Here is a 16,279-nt window from a genome sequence, read left to right as displayed (position 1 = left end):
ATGTAATAATAAAAATGGGAAATATTAGACAGCCATGTACTAACCCAATGAGTGAGACCCAGCACAAGCCAAAATCCATTTTGAAGTCCTTTGCTGTTCCCCATTCCAGACACCAACAGCAGAACCACATTTAGACCAATCATTGTTTTGATCTATTTCAGAGAAAATCCTGCAGGGTGCGCCTGCCTTCTCTAAGCCTACTGTGCACACACATGCATACCTGGGTGAAGGACTTCATCCAGCAGGGCTGCAGGCCCCCTGCTAGCCCAGCCTTGGCCCACAGGCTGTCTCTCCCAACCCGTTCTCCCTAAACTATATGCCATGCAGACGGGCAACATCTGTGGGCAGCTTCCCTTTCTGAGTTACCTTCCCTCTATACAGTTTTATTTTCTGAGGTTTCTTCTCCTTTTTTCTAAGACTTCAAAACATTACTTTATCATAGATGAAAAACCCATAAATCACATTCACTGTCAGAGAAGAGTCAGTTTCACTGTTAATTTCCCAGCAAAAAGCAAACAAAAAAGCTGGAAGAAAGGAAAGAAAGAGTAGTGAGCAGAGAGCAGGGCTCCCTCGCCCAGGAAGCTACCCGCATTCTCCACCAGAGAGTGACCTTCCTCTGCTCTCACCTTGCAAGCTGAGGGAGCAAGATGCTGGCTGGCTGTGAATTCAAAATGTACCACCATGTTTAAGACGCTGTTTCAATAGTAAAATGCTTTTATTGTATTGGAGGACATTTTCGGTAGATATCTGAGTTGGAGCCTTGGCTAGAAATCCACTAGCACTAGAAATCTGCAAAACTACAAAAGCTGGCAAACAGACTGTGTCAATACCGTACTCCAATGTCCCTATCTAAGTATTTTCTTAGCTAGAAATGAACCAGGTATAAACAATGAATACGCAATACAAATCAAAAGTTTCTTCACAGAAGAAAACACTGGAAGGCTGATTTTCTACATGTCACTTGTTCACCAGTTCTTGAGTAACAACACCAGCTATTTCAAGGACAGTAAAATTTACATACTGCACCTGTTTTCTTAAAGTCCTAAAGGATGTCCACAGGATGCATATAGTCAGAACTGTTTCTGTAAACTTCTGATTTTTCTCTGGCTGTGCATCTTATAACAGGTGAAGAACAATGTACATTTCAGTCCTTAGTGGCCACATGAATTCTGATCAAATGGCTACTTATATATATGGATGCCGTAAGAGAGAAGAGAAAGTCTCATGTGCTCATCTGTGCCGGGCAACTTCAGTCCACTCACCATGGAAGTTCATTCAGTTACAGTTTACTCATTCATTAAAACGAGTTTTTACAAGCTGCAAACCACTCTTCATTACACATTTTTGAACTATGGGAGAATATCTGTGACACAGTCTCTGTGCCACTGACTCTACTGGGGGAAAAGCTTTTGCAATAAAATAAGAGTCTCCAAATTTTTTCTGTAAAAGCAGCTGAAGTTTTTTCTGTGACAACCCCTCAATCCCCAGTCCCTTTTACCCAAGGAATGACCCCTGCAGCATCCTTTGGAGGTTTAGTTTCGGGGAAGCTTTCAGCAAACCTCTCTCGTGCTTTGTCCCAGTTTTTTTTGCTCTTGCTTTGAAGAAGAGGAACATCTTCAATGGAGGATGGTTTGCCTGTCCCCAAGCCTGCGTGTGTTCGCCGAAGCTGAAGCTGGATCTGTCACCAAAAGTTCAGCACAGAATTTACTTAAACACATTGACATCTGCAGTGTTCAACATGGTATTCTTTTTTTTTGTCTTTTTTGAGACGAGGTCTTGCTATACAGTTTGGGCAGGCCTTGAGCTCACTTTGTAGCCCAGGCTGGTCTCAAACTCGCAACGATCCTCCTGCCTCAGCCTCCTGAGTGCTGGGATTACAGGCGTGAGCCACCACGCCCAGCTGTCAACATGGTATTCGAACCAAAATTCTTTCATTTATTAAAAACTGATGTGAATGAAAATCTTTCAGTGCATCAAATACATATGGGAATGCATACACTATTATCTGTAGAAATTAACCTTGCCATTCACTGTCTGCTTCTAAGTACAGTCAACACTGCAGAAAACAGGGCTGCTTAAGGAGCAGCCACCAAACTACACCCACGTGCTACCTAATCCCATCGTAAAAGGAAGTAAAGGCCATGGCACATTTAAACCTGCCCCACTCTCCCCTAAGTAAGTAAATAAGAAGTTACACATCAGAATCAAAAAGAAGGGCTGCGAGTACAGCTCAGTGCTAGGCATGAGCAAGGCCCTGCAAAATTAAATGAATAGTAAAAATCATAAAGAGAATTTTATTTTCCTAACATGAAGGAAGGACTTCTCATCATTCTGTAAACATTCAAAACTACCAGCTACTAAGTGCCTTATGTAAGTGCCAACCTTAGGGGTTTATCTTCAGGCCATCAGAGAAAAATATTCCCTCTAAACTTGCCTAAACCCATACAACTAATCAATGACAGGTCACATACATACCCTAACCCAGGTCTGCTACAATCCATGTTCTTTATAGTGTATTTCTTTTTTTCCTCTTTTTTTTTTAAATCGGTACCAGCAATCGAACTCACGACCATGCGCTTGCAAAGCAGGTGCTTATGCCACTGAACTAAATCCCCAGCCCCTTTATAGTGTATTTCAATGAAAAGGAGAAAATTACTATCGTATTCATACTGATCCACTTATTTCTATAAGTACATGTAATAACATGAAATTATGATACTAGGATATTTTATAAGTTTCTTTTTGCAAAAGATAACTACAAGAGTCTATGAACCATAGGAGTAAGGAATTACACCTCTGTGGGACACTATTCTCCACAGGGTATTGTTATGTGCTCTGATTCTTGAACCTAACATTCTCCAGCTAATACAGAATCTATCTGTCAGTGAACTCATTGTTCCTCCAATGTTCAGGACAGCTCCAGGAAGGATGTCATCATACTAAAGACTGGTGATGCAGCTCAGTGGCAGAGCCTGAGTTCTACATTAAGGGCCCCAGGTTTGAGTCCCAGCACCACAAAGCAAATCACCCCAATAAGCCAGAACAACGCTTGGCACAGGGACCAACACTTCCATCTTAGCCTTTACATAACACAGAATGCTAAGAGGCTCCCACAAAACATAAAATGCCAGACAACAAACGCCCACATCTGTGAATGGCATAGGCCACAGAGACCGCGTGGCCCGTTTGGGCTTCCACTGCACTGCGAGGATTCAGAGCACCGCCTCAGCTGCAGTGCGCATGCTCTAGAAGAACACGGGAGGGAGCTTGGTCTTACCGGGGTTTTCACACCTCCGCCATCCTTCCCCAGGCCCTCTCCTTTTCTCCAGCCCATCTTCTCCAGCATCTTCCGACCTCTGTTACTATCAGTGATTTCACTGAAAGAAAAATCAGGGTGATAACTCATTAATAAAAGATCTTCTTAATTGGTGTAAGTACTTTAGAAAACTCTTTGGCATTACCTAATAAAATGGAAAAGACAAATTCTACTCCTTCACATACTAAACAGAAAAGTGCACCCATACTTCAAATAACAGATATAAGACTGTTTTACAGCAATCTAACAGCCACAACTGGCAAAATCTAGATGTCCATCAATGGTCAAATGGACAAATAAATTCATAAAACAGAATACTATATGGCAATGACAATAAACCATACCTAACAAAGTCATGCAGGATAAGAATAAAGACACACAATGAACACTAAGTTGTTCCATTTAAACTTTTAAAATAAGTGAAATTAACCTATTGGTGTCAGGATGGTTGCCTGCCAGAAGGTGAGGGATAGAGATCAGCAGGGGGTACCAAAAGGTGGGCTACTGGAATTAATGTAATTTCTTATTTATTGTCCAAGAAATGTGTATTCTACAATACATTCATCTCATGGTATATAATTAAGCTGGACATATATAATTTATATACCTTTCTATACTTAAGTCAATAAAAAGGTAAAATAAAATTTGTTACTCAAAAGTCTAGGCATAGTGACACACTCCTGTAATCCCAGTGGCTCAGGAGGCTGAGACAAGAGGATCACTGAGCATTCAAGGTCAGCAAGGGCTACAAAGTGAGTTCATAAGGCTAGAATAGTGAGACCCTGTATCAAACAAACAAACAAAAAACAAAAAAAACCACTTATTGCTCACTATTTGCATTTTGTTGTAATTTTACGTTCTGCTAATTCAAGATTTAATTTTATATTCTTTGTTACATTTTCAGTTCTAAATATGCTACTTTGGCACTCTACTAACAACAAACCACAACAGGTCAGACCAGTTTCATTTTTTAATCCTGCCCTCCAATTTAACTCTAATATTATCTTCATATTCTCCAACAGTTACTTTAAAAATACTCAGACAATATGCCATGTTGCTCAGTAATGAACCAGTAACACTATAACTCATTAAATCTGACTCCATAAATTGTTAGAAGTACCACTGCTGCCATTTGTAATTGTAAAACTCTCATAAGCAGATCTTGGAATCAACCAAACACAGTACTGAATTCAAAATCTTGTAATTAGTTATAACTTCTACATGAAAGATTTAAATTTTGACTCACCCTAGAATGAGAAGAAATACAGCTAATATATGACAAAGTATACAAATAGAGACATACCGTAGGCCTCAAAACCCCATTTTTCATGTTTATTGAAGCTACTGTATCCAAAACAAAGAACTAAGCCAAAGAAACATGAGCAAAATAATGTTTCGGAGTCACTGAGAAAATACTTGAATGTTAAAATAATTATAAAAACCACTAGCACACCAATTTCTCACTAGCCCAGGCTCCCTGTTTAGTACACATAAAAGTATACTTACATAACTGGGTATCTAGACTGTCGACATGCATGCCTGGGTGTGTTTACATGTGTGCACATGTATAATTTTCTGAGAATAATCGAACACCAGCATTAAAATGTAAACAGACTTCAGTGTTTCAGTCTCATTCTGATGTCCCTTTAAAGGTGCCCAACCATGACACACTGCTCTAAAAGTCAGGCCACCTCCGAATGTAATGATGAACCATGGCTGTCTCAATGGTGGCCCTCAGTACTCACGAGTGGATGGACGCAGGGGCATCATCTCTCTGGAAAGTCCCCTCACTTCCAACCTGCTCCCTGCGTTTTCCAGCTCTGTCTTTATATTTTGGATTCTTCAATGCTTTCTCATCTTCATAATCTGTGTTCTTAACACAAAATATTCATTGATGAAAAGAAAGCTAATAGATAAAAAACAATTTTTATACATTTGCTTTGCTTTGGAAACAAGGTTTGATGTAGTGACAATACAACACAAGATGAAGTGCTATTAGAAATGTTTAAATTTTTTATATTATTTCAAGTTGTGCCATAACATAAATACAAATAACAAGGAAGTAACAATGAGAATGTAGTACATCTTGACTATATTCTTATATTGTCATATGAATTACTAGTATTTAAAAAAAATGCAGAACCCTTGAGGTTGGAAGAAATAATCTACTTCCCCTTTTTTCTAAGGAACTGAAAGTTCCTGTGGTAAGGACTTAACACAGTATGATACTGCTTGCTTTTTGAAAGGGAAAAATATGAAAGTCTTTAAAAAATGAAAAAAGGTAAGTACTCTTTCACCTGGTAATACTAATAGCTTGTTGCTTCAATACCACTTTATTTGTAATGACTAACCCATCATCCAGCAAACATTCACTGAGTTAAATATTAAACTCCATGCCAGGGAATGCAACATAACGACATCATAATCCCCAAAGTAAGACATGTAACAGCCTGCTACAGCATAGGTGGTTTGAGAGCAGAGGTTTGTTGAGCTGTGGCAGTGGTACAAAGAAGTATTCAGGGCTCTTTAGTCATCAGGGAGGGTTTCCTTTTCCCAGTGTCACTGCTTGCTGTTCTCTAACATAAAACGGATGACAGGCATCCAGGGATGCTGGGGACTGGAGAGCAACTCCAGGAAAGCACATACTGTAAAGTTTGAAATTTGTTGTTAAACAAAGAAAAAACACGAAACCACTATCCTAGTGAGTTTATTCCCCAGGAGACAATACAGTACAGTTTGTTTACCTGCATATGATGGCACCCTAGTTGTAGACTATTACAAAACAACAGCTAAGAACGTGTGCTCACCAGCCTGTGTGTGTGTGTGTTTGAGAAGGGTTTCACTATGCAGTTCAGGCTGGCCTTGAACTCACTTTGTAGTCCAGGCTGGCCTTGAACTCTCAGCAAGCTTCCTGCTTCAGCCTCCCGAGTGCTGGCCTGCTCACCAGACTTTGTATCAACACATGCCTGCATTTCTCTTGTATAAACACCTAGATGTAGAAGAAATGGATCATACAGAAGGTGTATATTTCCCCCTCCCCTTTTTTTTTTAATGGTGTAAGTGGATTTTAAAATGGGGATTGAACCTAGGTCTTCCTGCATGGTAGGCAAATATTCCACCATTGAGCCAGCTTTTCCCCTTCCAGCTTTTTTAAAGTTACCAACTATTTTCCAAAGCAGCTGGACCAGTTTACTCTCACCAGTGTTATATAAATTACAGTTTTTCTACATCCCTTACAACATTTGGTATAGTCAGTGTGAAAATTCAGTCTCTAATAGACATGTAATATCCCACTAAGGCTTAAATGCAAATTTCACTAGTGATTAATAATACTGAACATCTTTTCATGTGTGATATTATTTGATAGTGTCTATGTGTGTCCTTGGCATTCATTCATTCATTCACTCATTCCTGCAATCCTGCCTCAGCTCTGCAAGTAACTGAGACTACATGTGATCACCACAGTGCGAGGCAACCATTTTGTCTGATTTTTGAGTTGCTTTTTACACACTGAAGTTTGAGTTTTTCCCAATATTCTAAATATGCTTTTTATCAGACACCTGATTTGTAAAGATTTTTTCCAGTCTATGGCTCATGTTTTCACTGTTTCTGGGTCTCTCTTTTTCCCTCCCCTCCCACCCATACTTCTGTCAAAGGGGATTGAGATCAGGTAAACTGGACTCTTAATATTGGTCTTGCTAAGTTGCCCAGGCTGGCCATAAACTTGTAGTCCTCCTGCATCAGCCTTCAAGTAGCTAAGAATATAGGTTTATGCCATCATGCCAAGTTTCTTTTCATTCTGTTAACAGTATCTTTAAAAGAGCAGAAATTTTAAATTTTGAGGATGCATATTTGTTCTTACAGGTTGTGCTTTTGTTATTATGTATCTTAGAAATCTTTGCTAACCCATTTTCTTAAATGTTTCTAATAGTCTTAGGGTTTATATTTACATCTACGATACATTTTCAGGTCACTATTTGTATAAGGCACAAAGCACAGATGAACTCTTTGTTGTTCATTCATTTGCTTTTCTTTCTTTTACATAGCTAGTTATTCTAGAACCATTTGTTGGGGAAAAAAAATCCACACTTTTGCCACCAAACTTCCTTCATATCTTTGTTGAAAATCAGCTGTCAGATATATTTATCACACAGCCATATATATTGGCCTGTTTCTAGACTCGTTTCATCTTTAAGCCAATATGATACTGTCGTAAACAGTTTATCATAAGTCTAAAAATCAGAATTAGTCCTCTGTGTTCTTTTATGGCAACTCAACGCAACATTTTTGTTTAGAGTCAGAAAGTTCTACTCAGATGCAAGCTATTATTAGCACTTTTACATTCCAATCTTAATAGCTGTTAGGAAGCTGTTGGGTAGACCAAAACTAAAAGAAATAAATCTCAAAATGCACGCTAAGTAGTTTTTTTTGGTTATACATAATTTACTTAGTATAGCTAAAGGCATTTTTTATTCAAAACCAGATACATGGTTTAACATATGAAACAATGTTTAACAACCTTACCTGTAAACCGTATTTTACTCGTATTTTCTTTAGTTCTTTTCTTCTTTCCAACTCTTTTTCCTCCTTACTTAATGCTGGACCAGCTGAAACGAAAAAAGTAAGTTTAGTGAAAACTTATTAAATCTGATAAGATTATAAAATATTAATACTAATGCTATTGTAATTTAAAAACCAGTATTATTAACCCTATCTTGATTAACCAGAAGTTGAATAAACATTAAAGGATCTTGGATTATAGCAACATGCTTTTAGCTTTTTGAAAACTAAATATACTTTGGAAAGCAAATCAAAACTCAAAGATTAGGACATAACAGCACAGATACCAAACTGAACAGCAAGCATCTTGTTCAACATGATTATTGCAACAGAATCCTAGACACAGAAATATTAAATAAATTTTCCAAAGGAACATACAAATGTATAAAATGAAAACAAAAATCACAGAATCCAAGTCTTGTTACTGTATAATGTGACATATTCATTTTCAAATTAGTACCAGAACACAAAACAAACACTTCATATACACAATTAGTACCAGAACAAAAAACATACACTTTATACACATAGAAACATACACAAAGAAACATACACAGAGAAAGTTGAAATAAAAAGAATTCCCTTACTACTTCAAAGTATTGAACTTATAGAAGCTTTAGATGCATAAATTCAAAGCACTATGGCAATACTCTAAATTGCTATTATAAAAAATATTGGTGGGCTGGGGATTTGGCTCAGAGGCGTAAGTAACTGCCTGGCAAACATGAGGTTGTAAGTTCGATCCCCAGTACAAAAAAACAAAACAATACAATATTGGTATTCACAGACAATATACTAACACCAATTATCAAAGGGACAGAAATCAATAACCTTTAGAGCGTAGGTCTACTGTTTTCTGTCTTAATATTTTATGACAGAGCAGGCTGAAAGAATATTCAATGGTAGAATGCTTGCCCTAATGTCGGAGGCCCTGAGCTCAATCCTTTGACCACAAAAATAAAACAGAACAAAGTAAACAAAAACAAATGTCAAGTATATAATCTATTAGTCTATGTCTCAAACTCCAAATGTATTTCACTTCTCAGTCTTGTAATATTCACTGACATGGAAATGCATTTCCATCCACTATTCCATCAGCTGGACACAAGGCCAGTGGCTTCATGGATCTCAATACTCTCATCACACCAATTAGACATGAGCCAGCAGCAACACTGCCTTAGAACATGGAGTCAGCACACACTTGCCAGTGTGCTTCACGTACCACAAGATTCGTCCTTCTTATCGAGGCGGAGGTGGGCTCTAACCTGCCCTGGCTCACAGCCATCACAGGTGTCACTGCCGGGGTGAATGTGGAAGGACAACACAGTCTCTCCAATTTTCACTTCATCTCCGTGTTCAAGCACATAAGGGTCACATTTAGTTTTTGGCTGGAGAAGGAAAATTTGGTAAAACAGATCCAGAGCAGTCACACATAGTCATTTTACATCCACTGTTAAGTAATGTCTGATTATAATGTCTGAAATTATTCTCAGTGAGACTGGACACATATGCACACTTTTCCAACATGACAAACATCTCATAAAAACGTCCTACGAGGGACTGGGAGTATAGTTCAGTGGTAGCATACATATGCATTTAATACGCACAAGGCCTTGGGTTCGATCCAAGAGCACACACACAAAATGTTCTCCTACAGGAGACAAACTGCTGAGTCCTACCATACATGCTCAGCTCTGGATGTCAAAAATGCATTTCCAAATGACAGAATTACCCTAGTGAGCAAGATGGAGCACTAAGAGAGGGGTAAATGCATCACCCCTTGCTTTTTTCTTCTTCCGTGTTGATAATTCAATTTTATTTCAAGTTTTTCATGTTTGTTTTGTTTTGGTTTTTTGAGACAGGGTCTCACTGTGCAGTTCAGGCTGGCCTTGAGCTCACTTGTAACCGAGCCTGTCCTTGAACTCACAACAGTCCTCCTGCCTCAGCCTCTTGGAAAGCAATGGGATTGTAGGCATGTGTTAAAGACTGAGAATATAGCCTCTCTCTCTACCGCTTTCTCCATTTCTTCCACATATTTTTTACTCCAGTCCAAAGTCTTTGGTACATGTAGAAATATACACATTAACTGGATAGACACAGTTCCTGCTTTTTATGGAATTTTCTAGTTTAGTGATATTTCCATTAACATAATTAAAAAAACAAAAAAGTACTGGCTTGACCTGGTGGCAATGCCTGTGATCTGACCTATGTGGGAGGCTGAGACAGTAGATAGCAGGTGGGCTACTTCATAATACTGACTCAAAGTTAAAAATACAAAGGTCTGGAGATGTACCTTAGTGTTAAGGCCCTGGGTTCGATCTCCTATACCATAAGCAAATAAATAATTAAAGAAGTAAACAAATTTCTTTGAAAAGAATGCATAGATACATAATTAGAAAATCAACAGTCAAAAGTTAAGTATCCACTGATTATATAAATTTTCTACTCTTTCTGGAAATTCCTTCCAAATAATACAACAATTGGACTTCAACTCTGATCCAAATCAAATACCATCTATAATGACTACCGCCTTCAGTTCTTTTTTTTCAGTTTTTTATCGGTACCAGGGATCGAACTCACAACCGCCTGCTTGCAAGGCAGGCGCTTATGCTGCTGAGCTAAATCCCCAGCCCCTTGAACCTTCAGTTCTTTAAAAAATAATCTCAGTTAGTTTTAATAATGTCTAATTAACTAACATATATTTACTCACCTGAAGAATCTGTTTTCCATTAACAATTGTGCCATTTTGACTGCCTTGATCCACAAGGACATAACTTTGTAACTCGTGGTCAAAATAAATTTCTGCATGAAACTTAGAAAAAAAAGAAAATCAAGCAATTATAAACTACCATACTTTTTTTGAAAACCATAGATAATTTCCCTATGATATGACATCAGCTTTAGTCTCTGATAATTTAACTCACATTAAAACTCTATTTTCTGAGAATATATTTTATCTGATCCTGGGAGAAATATGAAGGCTAAAGAAGGAAAAATTATCTACAATTCCACCTTTAACTATTATTAACAATTTAGTATATGTCCTACTCTTTCTTTTTTTAAGTATTTGTGAGATTAGATCATATATACATGAAATTTTTTCCCCTAAAAGTAATTTCTATACCACTGAAAATCCTTAATACAAAAAGAGACTTGAGGGAGGGTAGAGGAATGGGAAAAAAGAACAAGCTGTGTATCATGTACAGGTACAAATTCTTTCCGGTGAATGTGATCATATGTATATTTAAAATGTACCAATCTGATTGAAGAAAAAAATAAAGAGACCTGAAGCACTCAAGGCCAACTTCTCAGAGAAGCTTCCCAGAGTTTTATGCTCAGGCCTGCTCACTCCTTCCTTGGCCCACGACATTCTCTGTGCATATGCCTCTTCTTTCACATCAGAGCCTAACGTTATGTCCTGGGCGTCATTCAGTTGCTTCATTATGAGGACAGAAACCACAATCTATTCTTCTGGAAAAATGTAAGTTGTCCCAGGGTTTTTTGTCTTTAAAACTACTGTACTCACTGTAATTTCTCTGTGTATAATACAAGTGTTTCCCTAGGGTATCTAAAAAGGAACAGAACTGCTAAAGCATAGCACATGTACATCTCAAACTGAGTGTTACCATACTGTTTTTCCAAAGAGGCACAGCAATTGCATTCCCACTCGTAATCTATGACAATTCTTGTTGCTCTAAATACCCTTAACCAAAATTTGGTATTGTGAGCCAGAATTGGTAGCACATGTCTGCAATGCCAGCACCCAGGAAGCTGAGGCAAGAGAACCAAAAGATCAAGACCAGCCTGCACTACACAGTGACACTGAGTCTCAAATACACACAATGAATAAAAGCACTTGATAGTTTCATAACTTTTAATCTGTCTTAGCCTCAAGGTATGAAATAAATAATGTCTTACTACTGTGATTTTAATTTGTGTTTCTTTAATTACTAGTGAAAATTTTTCTTATGTGTAGTAACTGAGTTTTTTTCCGTAAATTTTCTTCATGTTCTTTGTATATTTTTTCCCATAGGGTTTAAATAGCTTCAAGTCTTCTGACCCTGTTATGATGTATTCCAAAAAGCTATTCTAAATAATCCTCCCAACAGGAATGATATTTATTATTTATTACATAGTAGATGTGAATAAAAACTGACATTTTGGCTTCCCTATGTTTCTTAGATTACTATAAAGATAAACGGTGTTTCATCTTAACTCTGGACTTTTCTCTATTGTGAACTGTCAGTTTATATCCTTTCTTACTTACCTATGAGTGTCACAACAGGGCCTGAGAAGATAAATTTGCATGAGCTTTTGAAATAGAAAGGAAAGACATCTGTACTTTCCTAACCTGCTCCTTAAACTTTGGTTCTTAACATACAGAGATTTAAATTTAGTTAAAATTATTTTGTCACTTGTGATTTTTACCATTTTTTAAAAAACTCAGGAAGCCTTTTGTCTGTTAATTTAATATTTGAATGTTTATATTTGTCTTTTAGACACTAATATGTTTTTAATTATTATTTTTCATGTATTTGAATACAGAGTACATATGGTATCAACCTGATTTGCCAACATATTACTTACCCCTGTTATTTTAAAAGAAAGAAATTAAAAACACAAGGCCAGGCATAATGGTGCATGCCTATAATTCTAGCACTGGGGAGGCTGAGGCAGGAGGACTGCTGTGAGTTCAAGGCCAGCCTGAACTCCACAGTGAAACCCTATCTCAAAAAGATAAAAAAGGAAAAAAAAATTAATAACAAATTCTCAGCGAACCATGCTGGGTCGAGGAAGAGAAAAGTCAGATAGTGCCTCCCATGAGCTGATGGAGAATCACCAATCCCCCCAACCACCATGGACAGCCAGCTAGTTCAGATGACAGGTTGAGTTAGTTGGAAACAAGAAAATCAAGGGTCACAGTAAAGTAAAAAAGCCCGATAATTTGGTTAAATTATGAGGATTTTTCACTTCTCCAAATGAGACCCCCAAAAGTTGAAAGCAACTAGACTTTGCCACTAATAATGCAAAAAATTTCATTTCAAAATGACAAAAATCACATAAAATCCATTAAATGACAAGAGAGCTGGGATAGAGCAGTGGCACAGTGCTTCCCTACATATGCAGGGTTCAAGACCAATTCCTGCCACCACAAAGAAAAGCCCAAAAGAAAAAGGCACACAAGGAAAGAGACAGTGAGCACAAGGGCAAAGAACAAAATAACCTTTGTTACTTTGGGCTCAAAGCAACTGCCTATTAAAGTATCTTGAATCTAGACCTGACTTATTTCTGAACTGCCAAAAAGTGTAGCGTGCATATTTCACTCAATAAACATGAGCTAAATGGACAGTACTTTAATACTTAGGTCAAATAAATCCATGTTTTTCACGCCTACCCAGACTATTGAAAAATAAACACAAATAGCAAGGGTGTGATAGCAGTCCCAGAGCATAGGAGGCTGAAGCAGAAAAACCACTTAAGCCCATGAGGTACAGATTAATCTAGACAACACAGCAACATCCTGCCTCAAAAACAAAAACAAAGGAAGCACAATTCATCAAATTGTGATAAGGAATTTTTATTTTCTCAAGCACTGGACAAACAAATCTACCCCGCTTTATCACCACTGCCACAGTGAACATTAACCATTCATTAAATGGAATAAACCTTAAGCTCTCCATACAGTGATTTTTTTTTTTTTTTCTTATTCTAAGACGATACCTTTGAAAAATTTTAACTCAGCCACTATACTTGAAACATTAGGGTCTTACCTTACTAACACCAACTTCAGGGATTCGAAGAGTGTGCTCCATGTCTTTTTCTCTGCAGAGTTGAATACAGTGTTTAAATCATTTCTAAAGCCTATATAAACAAGCACTTAGAGACATGGTAAAATGTGCTTAACATGGATATTAAAATGCAAGTCTAACACAGCAGATCTCTTTGCTGATCTAGATCTCCTATGCCTTTGCCTAACCACTTTTTCATGTCTTTATCTACAGACTGTTTTTTCTTTGGTTAGAGATCTTGTCTTAGTCTTCTTTGTATCCACAGCACATAGAACAACAATTGATACAAGATGCATGCTCAATAAAAAATAATAATATAGTAGTATTAGCCATTTTTACCTTCCAATTGTAGCAGGGTTTACAGCAGTGATGATGAAAAGTGATCCTGTCTGCAACACAGGCGACCTAATAACAATGACTCTAATACACGGGGGCCAAATCTTTTCTTCATCTGCCAAAGGACAGAAGTGACCAAACATTAACTTAAATGATATGAAAGAAAAAATTTCACATGGATACCTATGAGGCATCCACAAAATGAAAGTGCATCAGTTACGGCTGAGGGTAGAGCTCAGAATGCAGAAGGCCCCAGATTGGGTGCTCGGCACCAGAAGCACACAAGAAACTGCGTTCATCAGCAGGATGTGGTGACACAGGCCTGTCATCCAAGCACTCTGGACAGTGAAGCAGGAAGATCACAAGTTTGAGCCCACTGAGCACTTAGCCAGACCCTCTAAAATGAAAGGGTGGGGCTGAGGGATGTAGCTTAGTGCAAAAGCCCTGGGTTCAGTGTCCAGTAATGAAAAAAGTAAATGTACTGGTTGTACTTTTTTGTTCTGGGGGCAGGGGATACTGCAGTGGTCAAGAGTTATAGCTGATCATGGTGTGAGATCTTGGATCAACCCCAGCACTGGAAAAACAACAAAAAAAGAAACTTAAGACTAAATTTCCAGCATTCTGCTATAGGATATTTATAGCAACGGGTAAGGCTTAACACTATCATGGAAGCGATCAACATAAAGATGTACCACATATTTAGGATTTATCACAGGAATAAAAAAACTCTTAAGGTTTTTAAGGATTTTTAAAATATCCCTAAGTCAGAAAAGCTGAGTCCAGTTTTTAAAAATAAGAGAAATTCCACTGAGAAAACAATTTGCATACTATAAAATTCTGTGTTTTTGAAGTATCTTTCACATCAAGTAAAAAATACACATTTATTGGAATACTTATATACCAAACTCATGAGCTATACTTTTTCAAGCAACTTTCTTTTTCTTCCTCAACAGCAAAAGTAGATTACAAATATGTAACTCACTAAAACAGCCTATAAATAGTACAGTACAGAGTATACATATATTAGGATTTGCTCATAGGAAGCTTGATTTTATGTCCTATTGATTAGGCATTCAACACAACAAAATATTCTTCAGGATAAGTCATTCTACTTCCCACAATTTACCTCACAGTAGCTTTCTGTCATGTACTCACATGGTTCACTAACATCTTTAACTCTTTGGCCTTTCACATTACCAGACTGGTCGTTCGTCTAAAACGAAGCACTGCCTGGCACTCACCTCCATCCTCGGTCTCCTCTGCGGTCCTGCTGTCCTCGCTGCTGCCACCTTCATCGTAACTCGCTTCGCTCTGAGAGTCCGTGATTTCCCCTTCTTCCGGCTCACTGTCACTGTCTACAGCTCCCTCATCTTTAAATGAGGCTGAGTTAGAGATGTTCTCATTAACAGGAGATTCTACACTGTTCACTTTGACTTTCTTTTTCACATTTGCAAAATTTTCTCCCTCACTGCAGTTTAAATATTCAACACTGGAGGTTTTTTGGTTTTCTGAATTCAAATCCTGGAAAAAAGATAGGAAAATATATAATAGAACAATTTTAAACATGACTATAAAAAATATACGAAGTTTTGGTGGATTAGTAACCATATACATTGGAAAAACAAAAAATGAAATTTTTACCCACTCTTTCTCTCATATTCCTTCTTGGATAATGTTGTTATCATCCTCTTATGATACAAATTAAAAATCTTATACTCATCACCGACATCCCCTTAATCTGACATGAGAGCAACTGTGGAATGCTCTGGATTCCATTTTTACAGTTAGCTAGTGTCTTTCCCCTTCTCTATTCTCGATGTCTCAGTATTCACAGTTCAGGCCCTCATCATGTATGGCCTGGACTGTGTGACAACCTATACCAAAGCCATTCCATAGAAATGGAAAGCCGTATCAGTACATTTACACTATTTTATAGCCACATTTAAAAAGCAAAATGGTTAATGAGACAGTTTATACCCATCTAAGTCCTCAAAACTTGGGAGTATACACATATAGTACTTCCCAATTTGGACTAGTTTCTCTTCGAATGGTGGTCACATGCAGCTAGCGGCCACCTTACTGGATAGAGCACAGCTAGAGAATATATTTACCCTAAATTTTCTTTTAAGTTTTTGGTCAATTAGCAACTGAATACACACAAAATACAGTTTTATTTAAGATATGAATTTGAAGATCCACATGTACCCTATATAGTAAAATTGCAGTTTTACTAAAATGCAGTATTTTATAGTTGGCTTAATAATAAAAGTTTATCTTT

At 37.5% G+C, this 16,279-nt stretch overlaps 1 protein-coding gene across 1 annotated transcript in view; it reads right to left on the bottom strand.

The window, feature by feature from the left end:
* Positions 1 to 696: 696 nt before the first annotated feature.
* The window catches only part of Aggf1 (angiogenic factor with G-patch and FHA domains 1), a 30,581-nt gene continuing 14,998 nt past the window's right edge, over positions 697 to 16,279 (bottom strand). The window contains exons 6-14 of the mRNA XM_005001207.4: positions 15,243 to 15,522; positions 14,005 to 14,116; positions 13,648 to 13,699; positions 10,587 to 10,688; positions 9,099 to 9,264; positions 7,841 to 7,923; positions 5,062 to 5,189; positions 3,278 to 3,377; positions 697 to 1,678 (exon numbers count right to left, since the gene is read on the bottom strand). Of these exons, the coding sequence (XP_005001264.1) occupies positions 1,478 to 1,678; positions 3,278 to 3,377; positions 5,062 to 5,189; positions 7,841 to 7,923; positions 9,099 to 9,264; positions 10,587 to 10,688; positions 13,648 to 13,699; positions 14,005 to 14,116; positions 15,243 to 15,522 (1,224 nt within the window). The 3' untranslated portion in view covers positions 697 to 1,477. The remainder of the gene's footprint in view (positions 1,679 to 3,277; positions 3,378 to 5,061; positions 5,190 to 7,840; positions 7,924 to 9,098; positions 9,265 to 10,586; positions 10,689 to 13,647; positions 13,700 to 14,004; positions 14,117 to 15,242; positions 15,523 to 16,279) is intronic.

This window comes from Cavia porcellus, unplaced genomic scaffold (assembly GCF_034190915.1).
Source record: "Cavia porcellus strain 051 isolate PalLab524CR breed Dunkin Hartley unplaced genomic scaffold, mCavPor4.1 scaffold_11, whole genome shotgun sequence".
NCBI classification, from domain to species: domain Eukaryota; kingdom Metazoa; phylum Chordata; class Mammalia; order Rodentia; family Caviidae; genus Cavia; species Cavia porcellus.
Note: the sequence above shows the minus strand (reverse complement) of the source record. Positions and strands in the feature narration are given on the sequence as shown.